Source organism: Elgaria multicarinata, chromosome 4 (genome assembly GCF_023053635.1).
Source record: "Elgaria multicarinata webbii isolate HBS135686 ecotype San Diego chromosome 4, rElgMul1.1.pri, whole genome shotgun sequence".
Taxonomy (NCBI): Eukaryota; Metazoa; Chordata; class Lepidosauria; order Squamata; family Anguidae; genus Elgaria; species Elgaria multicarinata.
In genome coordinates this window covers 93,604,542-93,627,395 of record NC_086174.1, presented here as the reverse complement: position 1 = coordinate 93,627,395, position 22,854 = coordinate 93,604,542, and the positions used below count along the sequence as shown (strand labels likewise).

At 40.3% G+C, this 22,854-nt stretch overlaps 1 protein-coding gene across 2 annotated transcripts in view; it reads left to right on the top strand.

Annotated features, from left to right (window-relative positions):
• AFG1L (AFG1 like ATPase) overlaps positions 1–14,902 on the top strand; it is a 67,195-nt gene extending 52,293 nt beyond the window's left edge. The window contains exons 11-13 of one of the 2 annotated variants that reach the window (XM_063125753.1): positions 6,991–7,131; positions 9,700–9,813; positions 14,286–14,902. In XM_063125753.1, the coding sequence (XP_062981823.1) occupies positions 6,991–7,131; positions 9,700–9,813; positions 14,286–14,420 (390 nt within the window). In that variant the 3' untranslated portion in view covers positions 14,421–14,902. The remainder of the gene's footprint in view (positions 1–6,990; positions 7,132–9,699; positions 9,814–14,285) is intronic. The other variant, XM_063125754.1, reaches the window with a different exon arrangement.
• Positions 14,903–22,854: the final 7,952 nt, after the last annotated feature.

Genomic DNA, 22,854 nt, shown 5'->3' with positions numbered 1-22,854 from the left:
TCAGTCAGGGCATATGGCCCCAACACTCATACATACACACCCAAGTTTTGCACACAAACTGCCAGTACGCATTAATCTACAACCTGGTACATATTTTGCATGTTCCAGCTATACAGTTAGGTAAGTTTGTTGCATGCAGGATTCTGGAGTCACAGCAAAAAGTGTCATGAGTTCTTTCTAACTTAATTGTCTTACAAAAATATAGATCTGTTTAATTAAATTGGGTAGGATCCAACTGTGTCCCAGCACTAGCACTAATAACATTGTGCTGTCATAAACTAATGTTTGTGCAATGTAACTAGCACTTGTTAAGGCAATGGAAAATTGCCACTTTTTGCCGTTGTCCTCGCAAATGCTAGTTACGTTGCACTTGCTTTGGTTTATGCAAGCACAACGTCATTAATGGTAGCACTAGGGCAAAGCTGGATACTACCCATTATGTCCTAAAAGATCATAAAAATCATAAATGTGCTAACCTCAAATAATATACAAAGTGTCATGCCTGATTGAATGTGTGTGTGTGTGTGTGTGTGTGTGTGTGTGTGTGTGTGTGTGTATAATTTCACAACCTATATTTGGTTTAAGGTTCTAGATGCAGCACAGCTAATGGAAGGAGAAGTTCCACTGAATCATGTAGAACAATCGCATTCATTATACAATCACTTTTCATATACTACCCTCATCATATAACATATAAAAAGTAACTTAATTTCTCTGCTTTTTTGTTCAATCCATTTAATCTAATTTCACAATTAGTATCTGTGTATATTGTAAATTAATATTGATCTTATATGTAAATACAGCATAGACCTGTTTTTAATACCTTAATGTATTCTTATTATTTTTCTGACTACTTCTTTAGAAAAAAAAAACTTTCAAACATGTTTATGTATAGCAAATACTGCCCTCTGATGGCAGTATGAACTTTTTAAATGTAATTAAAGCTGAGTACTGATTGTGTCTCTGCAGCAGGGCTGGGAAACTTGTGGCCTTCCAGATGTTTTGGCCTGCATCTCCCATCAGCCCTAGCCAGCATAGCTAATGGTGAGGGATTGTGGGAGTTGTAGGCCAAAACATCTGGAGGACAATTAGTTGCCCACACCTGCTCTACAGCAACAGGACTGACTTTCTCATCCAGCATAAGTAACTAGATGATTGCACAAAATAAAACCACTTTATGGGGGCAAAAGCCTGCCCACTCCATTTACCTAATTGTAGCAGCTTCTTCTAATAGTTGATTCCAGTCCTAAGGAAAACTTGCATTTTTTTTTCTTTTAAAGGGCTACATGAACAAATGTGCATGCCTTAACTTTTGGTGTACTAAAACATGTATTTTTAAAAAAGCCATTTCTGTCCAAATGTGCTTCAGTCATGGACCTGTGGTGGGGTGAGCAGGATATTTATTTGATATCTACCCCTTATTTGCACTGATTTTGGTGTGATCCCCTGCCATCACTATTCCAACACTAGGAGCTGTCTGTAATAATACATGTGGGTGAGTGAATGAATCATCCTATACATTTCTGTGCCCACAATGTCTGAACATTGACTTCCACAGCTGTTGCTCTTGTGGAAATGATGTGTCACTGTGGTTGTACCTTTAGAAAGACTGGCACACTTGTTACATTCTCCATGCAAATGATGATGTTGGATGTTTCTCACAAATCTGTTCTGTATTATGCAGACTGCCCCTTACTCTTCCCATGTCAACAGGGTTTGTTCATTACCAGGTACATCCTACGTAAAATAGGAAAGCCCACAATAACTAAAATCAACTGAGCTGCCTTGAGTATTTTACAGCACAAAAAAGTAGGATATAAATAATCTAAATCAATCAATCACACCAGGCAGATTCAAGAGATAACTCTGTTTTCCTGCTTTCAGTTTCTACTTCCGTGGTCTTTTATGCCCCTGTTACTGCTACTACTACTACTGCTCATAATAATAATAATAATATAATCATAATCATAGGGCTGACTTTGCCTCTTTTCTTTAGATACAAAAATGTTCAAGGCTATCACCATATGTTACTACTAGAAATAAATTATGAACAACAGAGCAATTTCTTAGAATATTACAACATTTAGGCAGCTCTAAATATTTAAATAACTTGAACTGAAATAATGATAGCTGAATATCTGTTAACTTGACAGTTAAATGGAAAATGAAGTGGACAGCTCAATCAAGCAAACTAAAGTAGATTAACAGCTTGGTGAGCCTGAATTGGCATGAATGCATTTTGAGTTAGTGTGACATCGATAAAATCCTACTTCCCAGTATTAAGAATTAGTAATAGAAATCCACAATGGTCTTTCATATCATCAATCATTTATATGACTGCTGTAAGACAGAAAGTCAAATCATTCATCACAAGCGTTAATATTAATATACTTATACAGAAAGAAACGCGTTTGTTTTTCCCTGATAAGATGCTCTGAAAGTTGAAGTGCTGTAAAACAGATATAAGTTTGTTATGTAAATAGGACCTGACTGACCAGCTAAATCCTAAGCTGGTTTTGATCAGAGAACTGCAGGAAAGGGTTGGGAATAAGGATGAGATTGAAACAGTGATGGAGAAAGTGGAGTTTTGGTGGTACCATCTTTTTTTTAAAAAAAAAAAAAGGTAGTAGAAGTGAGGCTAAAGAATACCATCATGAGAAGGTGGAGCTGTACCAGGTAATCTTATTTGAAACTTGAGGTGGAGTAACATGCTCAGAGATGGTGCTCGCTGAAGAGCCATTGAGTATTCAAATCAAGTAAATCAAGTTATTCATAAGGCAAGTTATGTGGCTTCAGAATAATTAGCTCCTGAAAAGTAGGCATTGTATTGAGGCTGCTACTAACTGATACAAAAGCATTAAGCTCTTCAGAAAGATGGCACTTGCACAATAAATTATCCCTACATTACAAGCTTTGTAAGGCCCAGAGTCCTAGAAGTGATGTGCTAATCAATCTTTTATACAAAGCAAAACCTTGAACTCCAGATATGTTCCAGTCTGGCTCATTCGAGGAAATTAAAGAATTACCCAACAAATTTAACTGAAGGATGCTGTTGCAGAGTAACCAGCTATAATAACTGGAGTCTGAATTTATACAGCTTTTTCACTACTAGTTACGAAGGACCTTGTTATGTGTGTTCACCGCACAACAGCTCAGCACATTGTGCATGGAGAGTAGCTGTAGATCAGTGGCAGAGTTCACGATTTGCATTCATAAGGTGGTCCCAGGCTCAATCCTGACACCTGTTTCAAAGGATCTCTGGCTGGGAAGGGCATCTGGCAGAAACCTGGCTTGGTATAATGCAACGTCTGGTGTTCAGAGGATCAAGCTGGATCCCAGACTTCCAGCAAATTTATGGCAGTGTTATTTTTCAAGTTCAAAGTAGGTTGGCTTTATACAAGGCACTTGGATTTGTGTGATATTTAGGGTCTTGTGTTCTTCTTTCAAAAGATTTTTTTTTAAAGGATACAAGTTGTTTTGGCTTATTCACAAGCCCAAGGGGTCCTCTTACTGTTAAAAGCCTTAACATAACAAAAAATCTCTTTGCCTTTGAAGATACACAAACTCCATTGCCAATAAAATGCCCAGTTCTGTATCTCCTCAGCAGATGTGCCCAACACCCTCACAATGCCTGCAAGAGATCATCAGCTGCACGATGGGCAGCTGGCAAGGCTGAAGTGATGCTTTTGAGAAGCTCTTGTGGCAGGGCACATCTTTTCCCATTTAGAGGGTCTAATTCAGTGGCCCTGGAGAATTTCCAAAAAATAATGAAGCAAAGATCTTCTGTCACAATGCTTCTGCTCCTCTGTGCAAAGGCAGCATTATTTGGCCATAGAGCCAGTCCAGTAAAATCAGTAAGTATATTGTATGCAGACAGAGCTTCATTTCAAAACAAAGTTTAGTAAATACCTATAGCTTTTTGCATTTTATTGTTATCATTTGGTGCCCCATGTAGCACACGAGGGTTATAGGTTTCCATCTTTCTTTTCTGTGGAATGTTAGACTAGACTATTGTTTTCTCTCTTTCAAATCCTGTTGAACAGGGGTAGGTGCCCTGGTGCCCTCCAGATGTTCCAGACTACCACTCTATAATCCCTGACCATTGGCCATGCTGGCTAGGGCTGATGGGAGTTGAAGTCCAAAACATCTTGAAGGCATGAGGTGGCTTATGCCTGCTGTATAGTTAGTTCAGCATGCAGTAATTATCTACTGTGAACGGACCATTCCAAACTAACACAACAGATAGAACTTTCATATTTCAGTGCTTTTCAGTGAAGTCTATTCCTACATTCAGCTGCCAGCTATAAAATGTAGAAAAACAAATTATATACATGCGTTTGTGAAGAAATTCATAGCCTTCCTACTTTCTGTGTTTAGGATTTATTATATTATGATATCCATCCTTGAAATTTCTGCTTCATATATAAGGTCTTGTTGTAGTTGATGGCCTGTTTGGGCCTACTTTATTCTAAAGTAAGTATAGCCTAATGAGTATACCCTCAATAGCATAACATGTACCCCCGAATAAACATGTATAAATTTGGCCAGTATGACAGGTGAATATATTTCAGAGTACAGAAATATTCTTTCCCTTAAATTCTGAGTCCGTTCCACACACCCCACGCCACCCCATTCTAGCTATGGAACAGTTTTTAATCATCAAGATTCAGCCTTGGTCTTTTCTATCATTGATATTCTGTAATACTATTTCATTAATTCCCAAATGTGGCATGGCATACTGAGTGATCCATGAACCATCTTCTATTTTGTATCTTGTAGATGCTGTTTTAATTTATAGAAATTATAATCACGTCAATCTGATGTCAGATTTAATTATTTCAGGAATGCATCTACTACTGTCATACATTTCAGATTCATTTATACACAGTATATCTGCAATGTATATTTGCTTGAATGAATTCTTTTTCCCAGTCCTTGGAGCTTCACTAACTGATTTAATTAGAGTTAGTTCACGCATCAGTTACACATCTGATATTATTGCATTGTGCTTATATGCTGCTACTAGATCTGTCCATTTCTTGTAGCCCTTGTGTCATTTTGCTTAAGGACCAGGATTCTTTTCTTTCCAGATGCCATCAGTTAGACAGATTCAGAGGAATTATCATTATTATTATTATTATTATTATTATTATTATTATTATTATTATTATTATTATACCACCCAATAGCCGAAGCTTCCAGGGCGATTCACAAAAACTAAAACAATTCAAAGTGTAAAACAAACAGTATAAAAACATGTTATAAAATACACATTAAAACGAATTAAGACATACCATACATGATTAAAACATCCTGAAAACATTCAAAAATTTCACTGGGTAGGCCTGCCGGAATAGATCAGTCTTTATTGCTTTTTTAAATTCTAAAAGACTGTCAAGTTGATGAATCTCCTCCGGCAGGCCATTCCATAGTCTGGGAGCAGTGGAAGAAAAGGTCCTCTGGGTAACAGTTGTTAATCTAGTTTTTGCTAGCTGAAATAGATTCTTCCCAGAGGACCTGAGTGTGCGGGGCGGATTGTACAGGAGAAGGCGATCCCGCAGGTAGCCTGGACCCAAACCATGTAGGGCTTTAAAGGTAATAACCAACACTTTGTACTTTGCCCGGAAACTAATCGGCAGCCAGCGAAGAGATTTTAAAACTGGTGTAATGTGGTCACCCCTAGGTGTACCAGTGACCAGCCTGGCTGCGATATTTTGGACTAATTGAAGTTTCCGGACTAGGCACAGAGGTAGCCCCATGTAGAGCGCATTACAGAAGTCGAGCCTCAAAGTTACCAGTGCGTGCACTACCGTCTTCAGGTCTTCCAACTCTAGGAAGGGGCTCAGCTGGCGTATCAGCCGAGGCTGATAGTAGGCACTCCTGGCCGTCGCATCTATCTGGGCTGTCATTTGGAGCGACGGATCCAGAAGCACCCCCAAGCTGCAAACACAGTCTTTCAGGGGGAGTGTAACTCCATCCAGAACCGGTTGACACACCTCCAAACCCAGGTTGTGGCTTTTGACAGTGAGCACCTCCGTCTTGTCTGGATTCAGCTTCAGTTTGTTTTTCCTCATCCAGCCCATTACCGCCTCCAAGCATTCATTCAGAGGAGACACACTATCCTTAGCTGGCACTGTTGTCAAAGGCATAGAGAAATATATTTGGGTGTCATCAGCATACTGATAGCACCCTGCCCCATGCCTCTGGATGATGTCTCCCAGCAGTTTCATGAAATATTGAAATATTTCAAGAAAGTGGAAGAGTTGGGACCAAACTAGATGTTACGTTAAATAAATTATTGCATTTGTGTGTTTTTTTCTTTTATTTTCAAAATGGCAGCCATAGTGGGTGGGGAGGTGGGAGGGATCAAGATTGAGACCCATGTGCTGGTCCTGGTGAAAATCCCTAGCCCTGAAGCTGCTATTTGCCACAGGAGGGAAACCTCTGTTTGTGCCAATAGTGCCCTCCTGGAGGAAATACCAACTTTGGATGGGCGGTAATTTCCACTTTTAATGCAGCATTGGGGTAAGAATTAAGTCCCCCTCTCATTGTACACCATACTCCCAGTCTTAATCAGCCTCTCCCCATAGCTGTTATTCTGTCACTTAACATCAAATCTGATTTGGAAATAATTGTCCTAGAATTACTCCTCTTTCTTTTTTTTTTTAACCTTATCCCAAGTGTTGACATTTAGAGGAAAGAAAGTACCTGGTTTAGTCAGTTAGAACAAAACTCACAAGGTCATTCAAATCCTTGGGTTCAGTTGCTCTCTCATTTTGGAGATGCCAATGCAAATTAATTCTCGATTTAATTAGCAGACCATAAACTTAGCCACCAACTTGAGGAACTCATCGCTTACTAAAACAGCCCCTTCACTTGATGCAAAAAAGAAAACATTATAGGGAGGATATTATTCCATTGTATTTAAAGTATGGTGTGCGGCCTTTTGCAGGTTTTCTGATGTGTTTCATTTTTCCTTTTCTGTTTCAGCCACTTGGAGCCAGTGATTATTTGGAAGTAGCCCAAAGTTTTGACCTAGTCTTCCTTCATCACATACCTCTATTCACAATGGCAAAAAGGACCCAAGCTCGACGTTTCATTACTCTTGTTGATACTTTTTATGACAAGAAGGTAAGCATTCAGTTTGTACGTTTTTACAAAATGAATGAATGCATCTTGAGTTCTAAAAATAACCAGGATAAGATTAATGTATTTTGTAATGCAAGTTAGATAATTCTGTGTTCTTTTACACTTGTTTGCTGCTTTGGAAATTAGCTACCATATAAGATGAATGGGAGGTGAACAAATCATAGAACAATTTCATTGGTATATCTAGCAGTACCAAATAATAGCCCTTCTGAAATCACCCACATGTTGGCTACAATCACTCCAGGTGACTGTTCTGTCTTGTTTTTCTATGTTTTCCTCTAATTTCACCTAAATGCACTCATTCCCAGTACCCCAAACATCTATCGGTCATTCTTCCAAAGTGAACAGACGGGTAAAGTGTTAATGGATTTGCCCAAAAGTGATATTAATTTTAGAAGAAACAGCCAGTCTCGGCTTTAGTCTGAGTTGTGGGACCTCTAATGAAATAGTAATGATAAATGCAGCACTTAACTTGGATTTACAAAGGTTTCAATCATGGAAGCAAAATCAGCAATATTAAAACAACTAAAAAGGGCTCTTTGTATTTAAGCTGATGTTTTAAAAAGTAATGGAAGACATTAAGCTTCACCCTATGTGTGATTATAGGCACGCACTTAAATATTTATGCAATCAGGAAATATCGATTGAGATTAAAACCTTTTTCAAGAATGTCCTAGCAAAGAAATTCACCCAAAAATCCTTTGCTCCAGTTCAGCAAGATACATGGGGGCATACCTAGATGATCATTTATAAGTTCCATTTAGATTTTACTCATTTGTTCTGGTTAGGGATGGGGGTGAAATTAATTTAGTTTGCATTTTAATATGAACTGACCCCAAACTAGGATTTGAACCACAAAGCAATTATCCTTCAGTTTTTGCAGTTTTCCCAATTTTGTGATGCAAAATGTATACAAGATGTACATTAGTGATAATTGCATACAAAAAATGCGTATGAATTTTTGTGTGCCCGAAAATATGAATTTATATGCAGATTTTAAAAAATCACAAACTGATGTGGAAACAGAATAGAATGAATTTGTACTTGAAAAAAATGCAAACATAGAAAACAAAACAGACAAATTCGCCCATCTCTAGTTCTGGTGGATTAAGATGACTTTCCTCAATGTAACACTTCCTGGGGATTTTGCAGAACTCAAACAGCAACAGTATGTCACTGGAAGTATGGTGATATACACACAAACACAGACACAGAGCTTAGCACATCTCATCCATAAAGATTGTCTCACAAGTGTCATATGCTGTGTTAGCTATTGGCTGTGACCTTGCAAGATGGGGCCTTCTGGTAGCAGCATCCCATTTATGGAAAGTCTTTCCCAGGGAGGTTACGTTGGCTCTCTCATTTATTGTCCTTTAGATGGCTCATGAAAAACCTTTCCATTGCACAAACGCTTGCACTTTATACATCACAACTGTGCTTCTGCAAACGCTTGCGCAAACATAACTTTAGTTGGATTCTCCTCTTGTGCATAGTTTGGTACCTCGTTTCTGGTAGTGCAATATCATTTGCTCCAGCAGAATGATACAGTTGGATACTCTCTTAAGGAGGCCTGGCATTGCTTTCGGAGCCCTTGGACAGCTGGGCTAAGATGTTTAAGTGGCTAAAAGGAACATGACACTGGTACTGCTGGATGAAGAGATTCTTAAAAGGGCTTAGATCTGCATCTCAAAGAGCTCTTGGGACATCTCTCCACAGTCCCCCTTACCTGCCAGGTGAGAAACTGACAGGAATAGAGAGCTAAAAGACAAGAATAACACACGTCTCCCTCCTCTCTCGGCTCTGTCCTATCACAAGTCCCCACTTGACTTTTTATTCCTTCCAGTCAAATCACTAATATTTTTTTTTTAAATTGAAGACAATAAATCAACTAAATTTTCCAGAACTGAATTTAATTTATTTACTAATGCATAACCAGTCTGATCATTTAGAATGTTGGCCTAATCTATAGATGAAAATACCATTTTGGTTCGTTTCCCCCCACAGATTAAGACAGCGATTAATTTTCAAATGCATTTTCATTTCATTTGTAAGCTAAGTGGTGTTCAAAAGCCTTCAAATGAGATGTGCCCATAATGTTGGCATATGATCTTTAAAAGAAGAAGGAAAAGAAAGAGAAAAGAATGGCCAACTATTTTGAGTTTGAGGATATTTATTGTGGACAACTTTGACAATAAAACACCTGGCCCATGACTGTGTCAAAACCTGGTGAACTAGACCTAGTGGTGATAGTGTTGGTACAGAACATTTATAACTGGGTTGATAGCTAGTAACTGAGGGCTGAAGAATGATGGTACTATTGCACTTAATATTCTACATTGTTATGGAGAGCTACTTATACCAGTGAAAATCAGAAATCATTTCAGCTGTTGTCTGTATCAGTTGCTACTTATACCAGACAAAATGAATACACTTTGGATGCTGCTGTATTTTTTTAAAAAAAGAGAGAGAGAGAGAGAGATTTCTCATAATTCAAATATAGGAATAGGAGTTACAAGTGACAGCACCTTCAGCCATTTGCCTCTCTTCCAGGTGCGTATTGTCTGCTCTGCAGCAGCTCCGCTCCAAAGCATATTTGTTCTAGAACACCATGATAGTGGACTGGACGAAAGCAGGGTGATGATGGATGATTTGGGGTTGAGCCAGGTAAGCACTATGAACATCAGTGCTTTTGTTGCAAGAGAGCACTGGCACTATTGTAAAACAAACCACCCAAAAAGCATTTAATGGGTCATTCTGTAGCTTTCTGGCAGGATCGACATAGCACCTTTTCTTAAATTATAATTTAATGTAATGCTATTCATAAACGCTTAGTACCAATCAATTTTAGCATAATTCTAGAGATTCTTCCCATCCTTATTATGCATTTGTTTCTAATACGTTAGAAATATCTGGTCAGGCTGATGCTTTAATACAAGTCCATCAGATTCACTGGGACTGCACTTAGGTTTGTATATTGCACTTGTTTTATTCAAGACACCATGGTGGGAATCAAATTGTTGTCCAATAAAAGGAGTGCTATACATCAGGATGGGCAAATCAATCAAGTTAGATCCCACTCACTTTCTCATTTTTCCAACATTATGTCTGCTCTGTCCCATTTCTGCATCAGTTTGCGAGGTTTTTTTCTAAAGTCCCAGACAAAAATGTGTATGTATTTTCACGTATATTCCTCCGTATGCAGTTTTCCTAATATATGCATTTTTGCAAGTGATTTCCCGATATATAATGCATTTTTCTGTGCATTTTCCTTTCATATATGCATTTTTGTGCATATTTCTACCTATTATGTGAACTTTTCTACATATTTTTTATTTGTGAACTGCATTACAAATTTCAGAAAAGTGAAGATATCACTGTATAACTGCATTCTGGTTCATGTGAATTAGGAATGTACACATTAAAATGCAAACCAAATGAATTTCTCACCCATTATTAGCTAAACACTCTGGGTTCACACAGGAGGAAGCTGATACAGCTTCCCAAACATGTATACAGAGCAAACAGAATGTTGCAGACATTCATCCACTATAGTTTGTATTTATATTCATATAATATAATGTTTATGAACATGAATCTCTGGTAGGAAAAGTTACATGTGAAATGCTGAGCCCTAAATCATTACTGTCTGTGCCCAGTGGCTACCAATGTTTGTCCAGTAAAAGTAGATTTCCATAATAAGTACTGTGTTTGCTAATAACATCCCTTGCATATTGCGTGAAGGTCAATGCGGTTGCTTATAACCATGTTTGAAATGTAATTAAAGTGTCCCTGAACCTACACAGCTTAGGCCTTGTGTTGCTAATGTTCTAGTGTATGCTACTGACACATTGGGCCCTTTCAGAAGACACCTTAAATCATGGCTTTTACCATAGTGGTTAAGCCAGAAAGCCAGGCTGTGTTCAGAAGACACCTTAAACCACGGCTTTAACCATGGTGAATAAGGCTCTTTGCATTATTCACCATGGTTAAAGCTGTGGTTTAAGGTGTCTTCTGAACACACCCTGGCTTTCTGGCTTAACCACCATGGTTAAAGCCATGGTTTAATGTGTTTTCTGAATGGGCCCACTGTAGGCTCACACAGCCATTCTTTTCCTCCTACAGAATGTCATTCATCCCATGGTAACACCATACTTGTAGCATGAATAGGGCACCATGTTTTCATATGGCAAGCCAACACAAATTTAGAAAGCCTTGTCTTACAAAACTAGCCCTTTCTTCCAGTCCAACCATATTATAGAATTTGTGAAACTGCTCTCGTCTTCGTCTTGCCATGAGTTGGAATGAGGGGGGAAATCATGGGGGTGGGGGGGGAGAATAGTTTTAAGAATCCAGACAGTTCACTTCTGGTGCAGGGATGGGCAACCTCAGGCCCACGGGCCATGTCCTGAGGTTCCCCAGAGAGCCCTCCCCCCAGCCCCACCCTCTTTCCCCCAGCCACTGTTCATGTTGGGGTTTCCTGGCCTTTGTGCAGTTTCCCCTATTCTAAAAGGTTGAAAGGACTCTCCTAAGGCTTACTTGCAGGCAGTCAGAGCTTTAAGCTAAAATAATGTTGGCTTTTGGTTGTGTGGTTTTGCCCCTCTTCTTTTGCCCACCGTTGGAATGGGCCCCCTGAGAGGTGCTCTGAAATGGAATTGAGCCAACCCCCCAGCCAAAAGAAGTTCCCCATCCTTGTAGTAGAGTTCTTTTGTGGGGGGCAGGCAAGTATTTTTGAAAGGATAACACTTTTGACTGTATGTATGTAAAGCACAAATGCCTGTAAAAAATTGCTGGCACCATCTGCCCACCACTATTAGATATTGGATACTGCCCACCACTAATTACATCATTTGCTGGGGAATGTGAGTGGGAGGGTGCTCTTGCACTCATGTCCTGCTTGTGGGTTTCCTGTGGGCAGCTTGTTGGCCACAGTGTGAACAGAATGCTGGACTAGGTGGTCCCTTGGCCTGATCCAGCATGGCTCTTCATATGTTCTTATGAATGTGTGTGGTCTGGGCACTGTGACGGATGTTTCTGTTCCGGCAGGCTTATCCGGTGGAATTTTAGAATGTTTTTAGGATGTTTTAATCATGTATACTATGTTTTTAATCAGTTTTTATGTGTTTTATATTCGCTGTTCTTCCCCGCCTCGATCCAAATGGAGAGGCGGTTAAGAAATATATTATTGTTATTATTATTATTATTATTTATTTATATAGCACCATCAATGTACATGGTGCTGTACAGATAACACAGTAAATAGCAAGACCCTGCCGCATAGGCTTACAATCTAATAAGTTGTAGTAAACAATAAAGAGGGAAGGAGAATGCAAACAGGCACAGGGAAGTGTAAACAGGCACAGGGTAGGGCAAAACCAACAGTGTAAAGTCAGAACAAACTCAATATTTGAAGGCTATAGGGAAGAGAAAAGTTTTGAGCTGAGTCTTAAAAGCAGTGATTGAGTTTGTAGTTCTCAAGTGTTCTGGAAGAGCGTTCCAGGCGTAAGGGGCAGCAGAAGAAAAAGGACGAAGCCGAGTAAGGGAAGTGGAGGTCCTTGGGCAGGCGAGAAGCATGGCATCAGAGGAGCGGAGAGCCCGAGCGGGGCGATAGTGTGAGATGAGAGAGGAGAGATAGGCAGGAGCTAGGCAGTGAAGAGCTTTGAAGGTCAGTAGAAGAAGTTTATATTGGATTCTGAAGTGAATTGGAAGCCAATGAAAAGATTTCAGAAGTGGAGTGACATGGTCAGAGCGGCGGGCCAAGAAGATGATCTTAGCGGCAGAGTGGTGGACAGAGACCAGCGGACTGATGTGAGACGAAGGAAGGCCAGAGAGAAGAAGGTTGCAGTAGTCCAACCGAGAGATAACCAGTGCGTGAACGAGAGTCTTGGCAGAAGAGACAGACAAAAATGGTCGAATCCTGGCAATATTATACAGGAAGAAACGACAGGATTTAGCTACTGCCTCGATGTGAGGAGTAAAGGAGAGCGAGGAGTCAAATATAAAGCCAAGACTACGAGCTTCCTTGACCGGAGTAAGCGTGACATCGTTGACAGTAAGGGAGAATGAGAGGTGAGGAGAAGGTTTAGGAGGAAAAACTAGCAATTCAGTCTTTGCCATGTTAAGTTTCAAACGACGATGAAGCAGCCAGGCTGAGATATCTGAAAGACATGCCGAGATACGATCGTGAACATCTGGAGAAAGTTCCGGAGATGAAAGATATAATTGTGTATCATCGGCATACAGGTGATATTGGAGGCCGTGAGATTGAATGAGCTTGCCCAAGGGCAGCATGTATAGAGAGAACAACAACGGGCCAAGCACCGAGCCTTGCGGAACCCCAACTGAAAGGGGAAAAGAGGAGGACGAGCTGCCGTTAGCCGACACGCTGAAAGAGCGACCCTCTAGATAGGAGGCGAACCAGTTATAGACAGAGCCACAGAGTCCAAGGTCGTGGAGGGAATCTAAGAGAAGATCGTGATCAACCGTGTCAAAGGCTGCGGTTAGATCAAGGAGAATAAGAACAGAATAATGGCCTTTAGACTTGGCAGTAAGAAGATCATTGGTGATCTTGGTAAGGGCTGTTTCAGTGGAATGCAAAGGACGGAAGCCAGATTGAAAGGGATCCAGAGCAGAGTTATTAGAGAGAAAGTCAAGACAACGAGAGTAGACCAGACGTTCCAGGATCTTTGAGACAAAGGGCAAGAGGGAGACAGGTCGGTAGTTAGACAGGGATAGTCGATCAAGAGTGGGTTTTTTGAGAATGGGAGAGACTGTAGCATGTTTAAAAGCAGAAGGAAATGAACCAGAGGACAGAGAAGAATTAATGATGTGAAGCAAGGACGGGAGGATAGCGGGGATAAGATTAATAAAGACGCGAGAGGGAATCGGATTGTTGTTGTTGTTGTTGTTATTATTATTATTATTTCTGGTTTAGGAGATAAGGAAGACGAGTTTGAAAGGGAGTGAGGAAGAGCTAAGAGTGTACCACAGTTAATAAAGAATGGTTTGCCTTCCATATTCATACCATTTCTTGATCAAGGACCCCCTAACAACACAGATGTAGTACATGTACAATATGTCCTTTATTTTCTGTCTCCTTTTTAGCACTTCCTACATCTTTTGTTTTCATCTCTCTCTAGGATTCGGCTAATGCACTTTCTATGTTTACGGGAGAGGAGGAGATTTTTGCCTTTCAGCGTACCATCTCACGACTCACAGAAATGCAGACTGAGCAGTACTGGAAAGATGGGGACAGGAGCAAGAAACCATTGTAGCTGAAAAGCAAATGAAAACAAACACAAATAGTAATTGAGCAGAGGAAAAATTCTAACTCAAGCATAAATTATTTTTGAACAAGCACACTGACCAATATTGCACTTTATTCCTCAAAACGTTTGCATTTTTTTAAAAATAAAATTGTTAAAGAGTAAGGGCTTACTTACTGGAACAGTGGTGGGAATGGATTTGTGCCTGTTTCTTTGTGAATGTTTTCTCCAGCCTAACATGAAGTCTGTAGTGGCCAAAAATCAAAATCCCTTAAATGAAAGATGTAAACCAGGTACATTAAATGCATGTTCTAGCACTTCTCCATCTCCATTCTTTTGATTACAAATAACGTCTAAAATTTCACCTTGAGTAATATTAGTGTAAAATAGTCATGTACTTATGTGCTCCTAGCAGCACAAGGGACAGCAATGCTTGTAGGCATTCCAAGTAACATAGAGCCACTAACAGATATGCTCACAGAGCACCTGAAGAAGGCCCTCTGTTGAAAATGTTATTGTACACTAGTGAAAAAGCCCGTCATACGACAGGTGTATTTATTTTGTTAGGACTTCTTTGAATACAATATTTTTGGTATACACTTTTGTAAGATTTTGAGCCAACTTCTTCCCCTGTTCTTTCCCATCAATAATTTTTAACTTTATGTCCTCAGACCGTCGGACTCTGAACATTGCCACATACAGTTGTCCATGGGTAAATACCGGTTCTGGCAAATAAACGCCTACCTTTTCTAATGTCTGTCCTTGGGCCTTATTGGTCCGTCTGCTAGGCCAGAAGGTCCTGGCAGTTATTTTTCTGGAACTTCCCTAGAAGGCCGCAGTTCCGAGAAACGTCCCTAGACAGCGCCAGAGGGCAAAAACTATAACTGGCTTGGAGGAGCACTGGGCTTTTATAGAGAGAGATGTGGACACAGGTAGCGGCAAGTCGTCCTTCAGAAATCCCCGTCTCGTGCCTCTCCAGCCCATCACCATATCTAGGCATTAGTTCAGCATTTCAACAGCCTCATCTGACACAGATGCCAAGGGGAAATAGAGTATGAAGTGTCATCAATGCATTGACAGCACTTATCTCCAAATAATACATTATTATTATTATTATTATTATTATTATTATTATTATTATTATCATCATCATCATAGCCGAAGCTCTCTGGGCGGTTTACAAAGGTTAAAACACAGAACATTAAAAACAAATATACAAAATTTTAAAACCATGAAAAGCATAAAAACAGATAACATACAATAGCCATCTTTTCTGGGTCAGTTAAAACCTCAACATATGCTGTTAAATGCCTGTGAGAAGAGAAAAGTCTTGACCTGGCACCGAAAAGACAATAATGTAAATGTTACCTGGACTTTTCTGCACAAATATGATCACCAGAGGACATTAATAATGTGCACATCCCATTGAAATCAATGAGAGCTAAGTAGTAGCAAGAAAATAACTTGTCCCATGGGACTTAACCCTAACCTTTTTCTGCATTGGGGGCCCATGTTTACTATGGTTAGTTGCTCCATAGATTTATATACTTGGTGTGTAGCACATATTTCCATTTCTAACCCTCCTATGCATTCTTATGGAGCAATCATTCCAGATCTAGGAATGCACAGCTGCTACAGAAGGCCAACCTGGGCTTGGTGCTTCATGGGGGAAGGCAATTAATTATTTCTATAATTACTGTGATTGCAAATATTGAAACATTAGGCAGGGAAACACCTGTAACTAAATTGTACATGCAGGCTCTATGGCAATTATTTCAAAGAGTTTCTCTATCCCAACATTAAATACAAATAAGAATTCTTATATCACATTATTTGCACAATAGAATTCCACATAAGTCACTTACTCTTGGTTTAATTCTATTGACAACAATGGAATTGCATCAGTGGGAATGGCTTGTAAATCTGATCTTGTTGGTACAGATTTTATGTTCCTTAATGGTAACTAAGTTGCTGTGTAAACATCTGATACTGAGATGTCGACCAAAAAATTTTGGGACACCGCTGAAGGACGTAATTTTATGTAGAGTGAAGATGACTTTCCTTAGATTCTGATACTTTGCAGGCTTCTGGATAGAAAATCAATCTCAATCAATCTTGGTGACTTTTGAGGAATATGGGTGGGAGGGTGCTATTACACTTGTTTCCTGCTTGTGCATTCCTGGTCAACAGCTAGTTAGCAACTGTGTGAACAGAATGCTGGACTAGATGGACCCTTGGTTTGATCCAGCATGGCTCCTCTTAAGTTCTTATGTACACATAGCACTCAGGTTCAGATTGTCTGGAATTTGATAAGAATTGTTTGAGCATATTCTACATTATGTCATTTCTAAAAGCTAAATATAATGTCCAAAATCTTGAAAGGATACCAAACCATTTGTTAGAAAGGAGTGTGATCTAGACAGTGCATAACACTTGAGAATTGAGCATTGGATGATGCAGAGTCACTGAGGCGGCTTCAAAATGAAGATTTCTTGTGGAATCGCCATGGTTCATTCACTCACATTTTACAGTGTCATCCATTTGTTGTCTGTATTTGCCCAATCCTGCTTCCATCTTTTTTTTTTACCAGAGAAAGTTCAATTTGTTTGAGAAGGGTAGAAGATTAACACAATATCCACAGGTGTAGATGTCCAAAGTGCTACTTTTCCGTGTTTTGAAGAAGTGTGTTTTTGATATGGGCAGCAGGTGCACCTATAATAGCTCAGCACACATTCAGTATAACTGGCACTGCACACCATTTTTATCACCCTTTTTTAAAAAAACCAAAATCTTTTAAGAAACACTAAAGCATTTTCCTCTCTCTCTCTCTCTCTCTCTCTCTCTCTCTCTCTGTATATATATATATATATATATTAGCAAAATCCACTTAAATTAGTCTTCTCCAATCTGGAGTGCTTAGTGCTCAGATTATACCATCAAGTCATGGAACGCAGTGAAGGGAAATCCATGGGAGCTATGCCTCCTTAATAGTTTTGTTAGGCCAGCCTTTCCCAATCTGGTGCTCTGCAGATGTGCTGGACTTCAACTCCCATCAACCCCAACCAGCATGGCCAATGGTCAGGAATGCTAGTACAAAGAATCTGCAGGGCAGCAGGTTGGCGAAAGCTGATAAATAGTGTTATTGTTCTAGATTCCTATAATATATACATTTTAAAATGATTGAGAAGGAAGAAACATTTTTCAGTCATAGCCATTTTAGCAAATTGGTTTGTGGGAATAGAGAGAGGGGAGACCCCTTCTCAAATAATGCATAAATTACCAGTAACTGTGCTGGTGATGGATTTGAACCCCCCTTCCAGAATTTCTAACACAGGGCTGGGTGGGTGGGGCTGTAGATGTTGATGGACCTCAACTCCCCATCATCCCTGACCATAGGACATGCTGGCTTGCACTGATGAGATTTGGAGTCCAACAACATCCAGAAGACCACAGGTTGTCCAACCTTGCTCTAATAGAATTGTAAACCTGTGTCTGGAATGTACTCACTTGATCTGAATGTTCCTCCGTACAAAAAAATTTTTTTCAAGAAGAGATTTATCTGCTAGTCTGCGATTAGCAATGTATTCCTGGCTTCAACAGTGTCACTTGAGGCAAAGGTGGACCTTCAGAGGAGTATTTTCTCTCTGTTCCTTTACCAGGGGCAGTTCATTTTGTGGGAACAAGGGAGAAGGCCTTCTCATGGTGGTGACCAGCCTTCCCTATAATACAGCCTCCCCACCCCTGGTGCCTTCCAGATGTATTGGACTATAGCTCCCATCATTCCTGACCATTGGCCGTCTGGTGGGCACCAGAGTGAAAAAGGCTGGTGTTGATGTTACTACCGTTCCAATGCCAGGTTAAAACTTATTCATGTCCCCAGGCATTTCAAAGTTGTAACACTAGTTTATGTGTTTATGCTGAGCTGTTTTTATGCTTCTGGTGCTGTTTCCTTCTATTTGTGGCATGAGCCTCGTGTGGCGCAGAGCGGTAAAGCAGCAGTTGCTGCAGCTGAAACTCTCCCCACAGCCTGAGTTCAATCCCAGCGGAAGCTGGTTTCAGGCAGCTGGCTCGAGTCGACTCAGCCTTCCATCCTCCTGAAGTCGGTAAAATGAGTACCCAGTTAGCTGGGGGAAAGGTAATAACAGCCGGGGAAGGCAACAGCAAACCACCCCGCTATAAGGCCTGCCAAGAAAACGTCAGCGAAAGCTGGCGTCCCTCCAAGAGTCAGTAATGACTCAGCGCTTGCACGAGAGGTTCCTTTCCTTTCCTTTCTTTTAATCTTTTCATGCCTCTTGTATACCACACTGGTATCCATTAGCGGGAAGGGTTATTAAAAATATTTTTAATCAACAAACAAATACGTATGAAGCAGGTTGAGCAAGTTTAATAAACAAGTATGAAGCAGGCTGAGTGGTGTGTGTGTGTGTGTTGGTCTTTTGTGATGAAATAAGACAAATCATTTCCCCTGTAATCCCATTTCTTTGTGACTCCCTATATTCTGTGGAGGTGAACTTTTGATGCCAATTACAATAGCTCTGCTAATTTTGCTTGGATTTCCATATCAATTGCAGTGCTGAGAGCATTGTAAGTTATTTGTCTGAAGTGACAAAGAAGCAAAACATTTCCCTTTCAACTTCCTAAAATGCTTTTATAAAGAAGTTGAAAATGAATGAGCCTGTAATTATGGAATAGGGGACTTACTGAAATTTTAACCTCACCTATTTTGAAATATTTTCCATTTTATATAAAGTACTGAACTGAAATCTACCTAATTTTGCTTTCCCTTCCCCCATTATTATTATTATTATTATTATTATTATTATTATTTATTTATTTATTTATTTATATAGCACCATCAATGTACATGGTGCTGTACAGATAACACAAATATCAAATACTCATGGCCAGGGCCAGGCAAAGCTGGTAATAATAATTCCTACATAGGAAATGTAGGCCCCATTTCAAACTGCTCATTAAGTATTTTTAATCAGTTCTAGATACATATGAACTAGAACAATTTATTAAAAAAGGTAATGGCAAGCACTTTTTTTCAAGATGTATATGAGACATCACTTCTTCACATTCAGAAATGCTTTACGTGCTTTTCTTTGGGCAAATTCATCATCATCAACAACAAAATCAAGCAACTTTGCCCAGGGGGACTTGGAGTAGGCCCCCTTAAAATCACAGGCCCATGCCAACTGCCCCCCCCCCTCTGCCCAGCTCTGCTTATGGCTATTGCATCTAAATCCTCTGCATTTTTAAAGCTTACTAGAGCTAAAAAAAAAAAAAAAAGACGTAAGGGTAGGATCCAGACTTAATGGGACTTGAATTAGTTGTGACAAACTTAAGTCTGATTTATTTCAATGGGTCTACTCAGGTATAGCTAAGTCTGGATCCAACCCTCTTTCTTTAAGCCTTCATGATTTCAGTTTCAACTTCCTTTCTCATAGGGGTAAGTAAGCAACATTTGAATCTTCCTAAATAGTTACTTTCTAAGATTTGCACTTTTAAAAAAATTTAAACCCTTTGTTTCTTTTTTCCTGTGTTATGTGTGGATGTGCAAGTGGACCAGTATCACACTATGAAAGCAAAAGTTCCTTTTGTAGTGCCAAGATCAGCCCCAAACTGCCTTCCATTATTCACACAACCCCCATAGCTGTGTCACTGGCTTGCTGTTCACACATATCATTTTCACCATGGAAATAACTCTGCCCTCCAGTTTTGTAGCCTTTGTGTTAATGTGGCCATGTAATTATGATTCCATGGAAGGTAGGTAGGGTGTAGACACTTCACATGCATACGAACCAGGGAATCAGCATGCACAGCTCCCAGTACTCTGCCTCGCCAACCACCAACCTCTTGGAGCACTGTATACATGAAGCCCCTTTTTCAGACCATGCTGTAGCTATGCCATCTTAATATTCCAGCCTATGGAACAACAAGCCCAGCCCATATCAACGAGTCATTCGAGCAATCCGAGATCACCACCATAGAGACTACTTGCAGAGGAAGCAAGAGAAGCCATAAACCGGTGCCCTCCAGATGCTTTGGACTACAACTCCCACTGGCCTCAGCCAGGATAGCTAACGTTCAGGGATTAGGGGAGCTGAAGTCCAAAGACATCTGGAGAGCACCTGTTGCCTACCCCTGCTCTAAAGCATGAGGATCTGTATCTTCAATGCTTCACCGACAGGTGAGCATGTTGGTGTTCATGGTTCTTTGCAGGACAGACGGTACCTTTATGCTGCCATTGCTGCATTTTAAGGGAGATCAGTAGTGAGGAAAGGACAGCCTGGACACTGTCCTTCCTCCCTAATATGTTTGCCCAAAGTCCTAGCAACAAGTCCTTACCCCAATTTTCTACAAGGTGTTTTTTTTTACTCCCAAAAAACGAGTTTCCTACAAAAAATGAAAAGAAAAAACTAATGGGAGGAAATCAGTAATCAAAGCCTTCCTCCCCACTCCCTGCCCCAAAGAGAAACCAACACTGGGGGAACTTATGCTACTCAAGAGGACATTCAGGGGGTATTTATTAGTAATTGTCCAGCTGTGCTCAACAGGAAGTTATAAAAACCAGCAGGCTCTGCAAATAGGAAACATTTCATTAAAGGCACAGGAGCCCCCAAAAGCCTTAATAACTCTTTACTTGTCTGCATTGTCTCAAGCTGCACTTGAGTTTTATTGCCCCCACCCATCCCAAATCAGATGTGAACAAACAAAGGAAATAGCACACAAAACACTGGCCTGCAATGAATTGACAACACTGTTGTCTGGATTTCCTATAAAAAGCAAATGAACAGAATATGGCAATTCCAGAGAAAAGGGCTACTGTGAAAACAGCCATGCCTGGACAAAAAGAGTTCCAGGAATTCATTTATTTATTTTATTGCATTTATATCCCACCCTTTTTCCTCCAAGGAACCCAAGGCGGCGTACATAATTCTCCTCCTCCGCTCCATTTTATCCTCACAACAACAACCCTCAGAGGTAGGTTGGGCTGAGAGTCTGTGACTGGCCCAAAATCACCCAGTGAGCTTCCATGGCTGAGTGGGGACTAGAACCCGGATCTACCAACTCCCAGTCCAACACTTTAGCCACTACACCACACTGGCTCTCAGGTGCGATTATAGATGCTATCCTATTGCTACCACAACCTGCTTTATCACATGTACTCCATTCCAATCAGATTTATTCACAATAAAAATAATAAATAAATGCAGTTCCACAGCATTGTAACACAGCACTGAAATAATATATTCCCCCAAAACATTTTAAAGTAGAGAGAAGTGATAATAAAAGTCCCATTTGAAATAATAAAGTTATACATTTGAAATAATGCGCAGAAATTTATATTTTGTTATTCCTCTTTGAAAGCTGGAAAAATGTATGCAGTCTCACAGTAAAATTACAAGAAAGCATACAGACATTGAGAGCATTCACATACTATAGCCTTCATATGACAGCATCTAGCACCACCAAGTGTTCAACTCAATTTGTTTGCAATAGCCCAATAAAATACATGTGGCTTTTCCTCTATCCCCCATGGCTGCTGTCACTGTCCTACTCGAGAAACTAACTTTATTTATTGGCCCATTTCAAGGGCAGGAGCCCTCCCATATAATAAAATTCACGTTAAATGCATATAATAAAATTCATAATAAAAAAAACCCAATGTGGTAATACAAGCAGCCTATGCCCCACAAAAATGATCTTTAAGTGTGAAACGCTGATAAGGGTGCAGCGAGACCTTACGGGACTTGATGGCTTTAAAAGTCACACTGGTGACCACTTAATCCACTTAGTGCTAGAACATTTCCATTTTTTTAAAAAAAAATCTGGCTGTTGTTCCATGTGAACTCCATGGGGCATGTCAGTATCGTGGTCAGGGTCAGTGCTATGGTGGCTCAAAAGCCAAGGTTTGCTCCTGCCACCGGCACAATGCTATAAATGATGCACTGCTAGGAACCAAAAACACCCATTTGTATACGCAACTTTGCCCGTGTAGCTTGAAATTGCACCTATGCGGTAGACTTCAGCTAGACATGCTGAGAACAAGTAGAGAGGTGGATGGAAGGAATCTCTCTCTCCTGCTCCCTATTTTTTTCTGGCTTCTCAGTTTGGTTTGTTTGTTACTGGGACAGATGATCTGTCCAGTGTGGGCTGCATCAGGCAAGGACAGAGCGAAAGGCAAGGCAACAGGGGCACCTGCCCACAGGACAGCTCATGGAATTGGTGGAGGTGATACAAAAGCACGGAGGAAGAGAAGCAGGGCTGTTGACTGGCTGTAAGGGAACCTACGTGGCAGGGACCAACCACTCTCAGCCATCTTACTCTCATATTGTCTAAGACAGGTGGGAAATGTGTGGCACTCCAAATGTTCTTAGACTGTACGATGCAACCTGCCCTCAGGCCAGTCTGCCTCCGCTTTGGGTTAGCTGTG